Source organism: Odocoileus virginianus, chromosome X (assembly GCF_023699985.2).
Source record: "Odocoileus virginianus isolate 20LAN1187 ecotype Illinois chromosome X, Ovbor_1.2, whole genome shotgun sequence".
Taxonomy (NCBI): domain Eukaryota; kingdom Metazoa; phylum Chordata; class Mammalia; order Artiodactyla; family Cervidae; genus Odocoileus; species Odocoileus virginianus.
The window spans coordinates 29,060,418-29,064,087 of NC_069708.1; the positions used below are offsets into that span (position 1 = coordinate 29,060,418).

Genomic DNA, 3,670 nt, shown 5'->3' on the forward strand with positions numbered 1-3,670 from the left:
CTGTGGGCAAGTCACTTCCATATTGTTGAACTCAGTTTCCTAGATGAAAATCAAGACTGGTGAACACATAATCTCTAAGGGTCTTCAGAACTGAAATAGCTGTTTGAGTGGGAAAATGGTCTTCAATCCATTCATTAATGGGAAATGGATCAGGTTTTAGATGTCAGGTGAGAAAGTTGGGATAGGGGTAGACAGAATGCCTGAGAAGGATACATCTTTCAGAAATGGAGAGGTGCAAGGATTCAGCTTCACCTGCTTTCTAATTTTTCTGAAGGCTTACTTCTCCCTCTTGCCCACTGCTACCAATACCCTGCCTTTGGTCTAGTCTTAGGGGTGGATACATGGCTATCACTTGGGCATGTAATGCCTAGGCTGATACTCTGTAAAATGACATCTAGATAATTAGGCTCCCCTTTGATCTGTAACAGAAAATTCAGTGAATAGTAGTGCTTCAATCAGCCAGAACCAAGGTCCAAGGGAGGAAAGTTTCATAAAGGAGAGGGCTGGCTGAGCTTGGGTACAGTGAACATACCACTCACTTACTGCCCTTGGAGCTTCTAGCACAGCACTTCTCTTGTCTCTTGGAGATGCTAGCACATCTTCTGCCAGCTTGCCATGGTATAACCTAGAAAATCTTAGAAAAATAATTCTTGAAGTCATGTAATCACTTCCTGGGAAAATGATTGGCATAACTCCTAGAGTGCCAGGAAAGTAATTCTATATGCAGCTTAGTTTAAATTCTTAGCTAATGGGAACATACTGTATAGCACAGAGAGCTCTACTTAATGTACTGTGGTGTCCTAAATAGGAGGGAAATCCAAAAAGGAGGGAATATATGTAAATATGTGGCTGATTCATTTTGCTGTGCAGTAGAAGCTAATACAACATTGTAAAAAGCAACTATACTGCAATAAAAATCAATTAAGATATTATTCTATAAAAATGACAACCAAGGAAGGCGCCTGGCCTGGGTCCGAGGTGGGGCGCGTCCAGACGAGGAAGGAGACGACGGTCGACCGTCGAGGCCGCAGCCGCCATGGCGTCCGGCGGAGTCCGCGGGCCGACGCCGCGCTGGGGACTGACACTCGGCGGCGCTGCGCTGATCCTGCTGCTCCTCCCGGCGGCCGCCGCGCAGGGTTGTTCTCAGAACACAAGCAGAACCTGTGAAGAGTGCCTGAAAAATGTCTCGTGCCTTTGGTGCAACACGAACAAGATGTGCCTGGACTACCCAGTGACCAAAGTCCTGCCGCCCAGCTCCCTCTGCCGGCTGAGCTCTGCACGCTAGGGCGTGTGCTGGGTGAACTTTGAGGCCTTGATCATCGCCATGTCAGTGATCGGGGGCTCCCTGCTCCTGGGGGTTGCCATCTGCTGCTTCTGCTGCTGCTGCAGGAGGAGCCGGAGCCGACGGCCGGACAAGAGCGAGGAGAAGGCCATCCGGGAGCGAGAGGAGCGCCGGGTCCGGCAGGAGGAGCGGAGAGCGGAGATGAAGTTGAGACATGATGAAATCAGGAAAAAATATGGTTTGTTTAAAGAAGAAAACCCATATGCCAGATTCGAAAACAACTAAGACGCACTTGGTGGCGCGGCGAGCAGTCTCCAGGCCTCTAGTCAGCAGGGACCCTGCTGCCTGTCCGCCTCCCACCCTGGGGAAGGAAGCTGCCTCGGGCCGAGGCCTGGGAGCTTCTGTTTCCTCTTCTCTCGTTTCTGTATTTAGTCACTTGAGACACGAAGGCTGTCAGGGCTTCTCTGTTGTTCTGTTGTCCACCTGGGGAGGATGCGGCGTACCTCAGGCCTCCGGTCGTCTGTGAGCCAGTGCAGAGGGCCCTACACTCGGGCCCGCGAGGCCCACATGCAGGAAGCAGAGCGGTGCAGTCCGTCCTGGGACCTCTCCCAACCCCTGTCGCTTCCCCTGCATCTCGGGGCCCAGGATGCAGTCTGACCTTGCCCACACCGAGTAGCATTGAGCCATAAACCTTTTTTTTTTAAATTATTGGATTTTATTCTCCTACCCAAAAGATTCTCCCAAAAAGCTTTATTGTCGAAGTTCAGACCACTTATAGGGTCATTTTTCAAGTTTGTGTCTTTACTGGTACATCAAGATATTTTTCTAGTGTTCATCTGAATATAAAACCTCCGACGGGCGGTCGTCGGTCAGGTGCTGTTGTGTCCTGGGGGTGGGAGGGCCTCCTGAGGCTCTGGCTGCCTTTTCAGCCCCACTGAGCATCAGCCTCGGGGTCGGGGGCTCCCGAGTCAGACCCTCCCTTCTGTCTCTGGTGGTCACTCAGGGCTTGCAGGTGACCATGGGCCCTCCCTCAAGAGGAGGGGGCCGCTGATGGGATCTCCACACATAGGCACTGGCGGCTGTCCCGCTTGTCCACGGACCTGAGCTCCCTCCCCGTCGTCTGTCTTGGCCTGTCCTGGGAATCTCCCACAGAGGCGGCTTCTCGAAGGGGGGTTGGGTGCGTGTGGTGCCGCCCTTGGGGTTCCTTTCTTCCACATTAAGATGCAGGCCTGCAGTCAGTAGCCCTTGCGCTTCCTGGCAGGGACAGCAGATGGTAAAGTCACTGTGAACAGCCTTTCTTTAAACAAATCTGAAAACAGTCCTAGTTGGCAAATTGTTTTAAATGAGGAAAACATTGAGCTTTGAGAAGGAAGGTGAAAGTGCACAATAAGTGGGGTTCATGCGGATCCAGGGGTCACACATGCTTGGTTAGCCGCACGGATCTGTGTTTGACCTCACAGTTCCATCCTCACATTTCACAGACCAGAAACAACCTTTAACAAAATCCTTTGTCTTATTTCTCTGATTTCTTGGGCATTTGATAGCAATGAAAGTATTAGGAAACATTCCTAAATATAACAGTCTGCAAATTTTTACTTTATGCTGTTTGTTCATAAACTTTGTAGTAGACTAATGAACGTTGTATTAACATGGTAGTTAGTATGAATGTAAAATCACTCTTTCTTGACTTGAGGCTGCTGAGCTGAAAGCCAAGCCGGGTTGTAGATAAAATGGGTTGTTAGAGCGGGGTTGCTGGTGCATGTGCCACCCTCCCACACAGCACAGAGCCCTCCCGGGAGCGGCTCTGCTGTCTCATGTTCTTCTGAAGCAGCACCAAGAGCAGCCAGAGGAACCACGAGGAACCTCAAGGAAACCACGAGTCTGAGTGCCTTAATCTTTAACCAGTTTCAATCAGCTGATTAATACATGCTTTTGTTGACTAAAAAAAAAAAAAAAAAAAAAAAAAAAATGACAACCAAAAAAAATAAATTCTTGTCTCATAATCACATACATTATACTTCAAATACACACATATACACATTACATACATTTTCACACACGGAAGATAGAGACAAACATAGGAAAAATATTTATGTAATATCTGTTTTTTCTGTCTTTCCTAGACAGCACTTTCTGACTGAAAAAGTGTACTTTTACCTTATGCCATCCTTACTTTCTCAGATTTTCTCCTTTAATTTCACATTTTTGGATAGATTTTCTGAAAGAGGGAGGCCCATGGAAATATAGGGGGAGGTTGCCCCTCCCTTAGAAGGTTCAGGCTTGAATGCCTCATCTCTTGATGCTTTGGCCTCATCTGAAGGACAAAGACAAAGGTTAGAGAAAAAGAAGAGGAGTAAATTGGTGGAATTCTGATATGGGGTGTGGGGA

General features: G+C 48.4%; 1 protein-coding gene across 1 annotated transcript; it reads left to right on the forward strand.

Moving 5' to 3' along the window:
- Positions 1-960: 960 nt before the first annotated feature.
- LOC110148167 (pituitary tumor-transforming gene 1 protein-interacting protein-like) lies at positions 961-2,937 on the forward strand. The gene has a single exon (XM_070461757.1). The coding sequence runs from the start codon at positions 1,037-1,039 to the stop codon at positions 1,283-1,285; it is 249 nt and encodes an 82-aa protein (XP_070317858.1). The 5' UTR covers positions 961-1,036; the 3' UTR covers positions 1,286-2,937.
- The last annotated feature ends 733 nt before the right edge of the window (positions 2,938-3,670 follow it).

Coding starts and splice junctions, on each gene's coding strand:
- LOC110148167 (XM_070461757.1), top strand. CDS start 1,037: ATGGCGTCCGGCGGAGTCCGCGGGCCGACGCCGCGCTGGGGACTGACA.